This window comes from Stegastes partitus, unplaced genomic scaffold (genome assembly GCF_000690725.1).
Source record: "Stegastes partitus isolate 25-593 unplaced genomic scaffold, Stegastes_partitus-1.0.2 Scaffold687, whole genome shotgun sequence".
NCBI lineage: Eukaryota > Metazoa > Chordata > Actinopteri > Pomacentridae > Stegastes > Stegastes partitus.
In genome coordinates this window covers 43344-46284 of record NW_007578418.1, presented here as the reverse complement: position 1 = coordinate 46284, position 2941 = coordinate 43344, and the positions used below count along the sequence as shown (strand labels likewise).

At 44.2% G+C, this 2941-nt stretch overlaps 1 protein-coding gene across 1 annotated transcript in view; it reads left to right on the top strand.

Annotated features, from left to right (window-relative positions):
* The window catches only part of LOC103363753 (SAM domain-containing protein SAMSN-1-like), a 16339-nt gene that overhangs the window by 8097 nt on the left and 5301 nt on the right, over positions 1-2941 (top strand). Inside the window, exon 4 of the mRNA XM_008290637.1 lies at positions 921-1046. Within this exon, the coding sequence (XP_008288859.1) occupies positions 921-1046 (126 nt within the window). The remainder of the gene's footprint in view (positions 1-920; positions 1047-2941) is intronic.

Sequence of the window (2941 nt, the reverse complement as noted above, 5' to 3'; positions counted from 1 at the left end):
AAGTTTGAATTTACCAGCTTTGTTAACTTAATGACTGAAATCGAGTTCAGCTCATCAGAGCACGATGGCGGCTTCAGAGAGAAGCATTAATGAAGTTGTTTCTGTATTAGTGGTTCGCTATTTAACCTCCTGTATTGTTGCAGTTCAGTAGCTTAAACAGTATTAATCCACTGTAAGTGATTCATACAGAATAGCAGCAAACACGCGTGTGTTTGCTGCTTTAAGGACGGCGGTATTACCAGCTGCTCATTCAAACACTCAGTGTGTGACAGCGAGGCCTCAGTTCACCAACGGTCAGCGTCTGGAAACGAGCCAACAGTCGGTCTAACAGATGCTCTGAGAGCAGCTCAGAGAGACGAATAAAGTGACGCTAATGGAGGAACAGTATAAGGAACGACATTTAATAAAACGCACATCATGTCAGGAGAATAGGAGGTTAGAGAGCAGCAGATGATTGGAATTAAGGAGAAATAATCTAAAAAGACCATCTTCTATGCCCACATTATTAAAAAACATACATAATTTAAACTCTGTACATACAGAGAGATCAGTGCAAATGTCTAATGACAAAAAAACAACCAGAATTTGGAAGCTGCATCATGTCCAGGAGCTGAACGGCTGCCAGGGTTTGACCTAATTCAACACAAACATGGAACAAACACAAACTGTGTGTGTTGTGGGGTCACATGGAGAACACACCCATCTGTCACCAGAAAACACACACATTTAATCTGTCTCTCACCCAAACAGCTGGCCAGATGTGGGAGACTTGACGCCCTCAGACAGCACTCGCCTTTAATAAAACCGCAGGATAACGGCAGTTGTCTGGTAAGAGAGCCGGCCTCCTCAGTCTGCTCTATCCAGGGATTCTCACATGGTTCTGCTGAGCCCTCCATCTATTCTGTGTTCTGTTGTTGAAGCAAAGGCAGGAGCAGAACGTCGAGCCGACCGGCCGGAGGCTGCAGAGGAGGGAGATGGAGACCTCATTACAGAGTGACAAGAAGCACGTCAAGGCCTCGCCGGAGGAAACGCTGACGGCCCTCGTCGTATGTCACGCACCCTACAAAGCTTCTGCTCATGCAGACAGTTTTAGGTTCACGGCACCCTGAATTTGCTTTAGTTCACACATAATGAAACAACATCTGTTAGCGAGCAGACACAGCTGTCAGCCTCACACCTGCCCCGACTGCCAACCATCAATCAAACTATCGTTGCTGCCATTTTGCAGAGAAGCTTTTACGGAGGAGCGCTGAAATTAGCAGCTCAGGTACGGCAGGAACCGACAGGAGCAACCTGCGGTATACGTGACCCCCATTCAGCTCTAAACACAAGCTAACGTGACGATACGACCGTGACATACGAAGCGCTTCATAACCCTCCATCATCCAGCTCACCTCGCTGACGTTTAGAATCCATACAGGACCTCTGAGCTGGTTTCATTATTGTCTCAGGCGCCCAGAAACCAAACAGCACTCTGGAGTTTAAGGACAGTTAGTTTGTCAATAAGGCTACAAACCATTTTATTAAACTCTTTATCATTTATGTCACTGGTTAGCACAAATGCCCCAGAGTCACTGTTCTCTATGGCAGTAAAGTCAACATACTTTTGTTTCTGACTCTTGGTAAGATAAAAGCTAAAACTGGATGTTATTATGTCAGTTATGTGTGTTCACTATGACTGGCTGTACTCTTGTGATGAAAGAATAACCTCTAATAACCTTTTCTGAACTTTGCTCTGTGTTTGAAATATGACAAATGGACGCAATCTGGAAAAAAAACATGTTTTACAAAAAAANTATTTAACAAACTGTGAAATATTCTTTTAAATCCTGTTTTCTTTGGCTGTGTTAAGACCTGATGGGAGTTGTTGAATCTTCTCCTCCATCCATGAACTCAGCTGTAGGAGCAGAACCTCTTCCTCACCGTCATGTCTCACATGATGATAAACTACGACGCATTTGATGTTTAGATATTTTAGTCTTGCTTAAGCCTCAGTCTTGTAGAAACCAGTGTGAAGGCTGCAGCGTCTCCCTCCTGCTGTCGCAGTTTATCTGCAGACGAATCTCCACAGTGCCATTAAACTGTGCTTTGCAGGGCTTGACTGTCTAATTGCACCACAGAGCTCTTTGGGGAACGCTTAGACTAACTGAACTGTAATTGAAATTTCCAGCTAATATTTGTTTCTCTTTATTGCTTTTATGGCATTTTCAACCGTTTCTGTTTTTTTTTTTTTTACAAGCTCGCCTTCGTTTTCCGCCTCTGTCGGCACCACTAATGCTTTAATGTCTTCATAATAAGGTAAAAACTAAGCAGGTTGGATGAAACTAGCTGAGAGGTGTTGACGCATGCTGGAACTGCTCAGTACAGCCGAAACTTCTGTACGTGTGTTATTTACATGTGAGCTGTGATGTAAGGTGGACTGTAGAGGAGCCAGGAACGATGTATGCAAGAGGTTGTGGGACATGAAGGACCCAGTCTGAGGACTAAAAACCACATCTGTGCTGCTTTGGTGTAAATTCTCCGGTCATGAAGGTTCTAATACGCAGCTTGTGTTGACACCGGTTTAGAGAGGTGCTGATTGAACTGTTGGAAGATGTGCTGTGTGGTGTTGTTGAACTGTACAGATGTTTTTATTCCTCAGTGAGTCGAGTTTAAAGAACAGAAACACTTCTCAATGCAGTTCAACAGCAGCACAAACTCCACCCACAGCTGATTCAGCACTTTCCTAAAACAGTCTCATGAACTGAACATTAGAACCAAAAGAGAATTCAGGGCACTGTTAGTGGATTTAGTCACAGATTGTACATAAACATAGGATCTGTCTTTTCATACCGTCCCATAACAAATCTCCACCCCCGGCTGCTGCTTTACAGACTCTCGTTGCAAATAATGTCACGGGCCCAAAGTGGGTTCTCTCCGGGTTCTCCGGCTTCCTCCCACA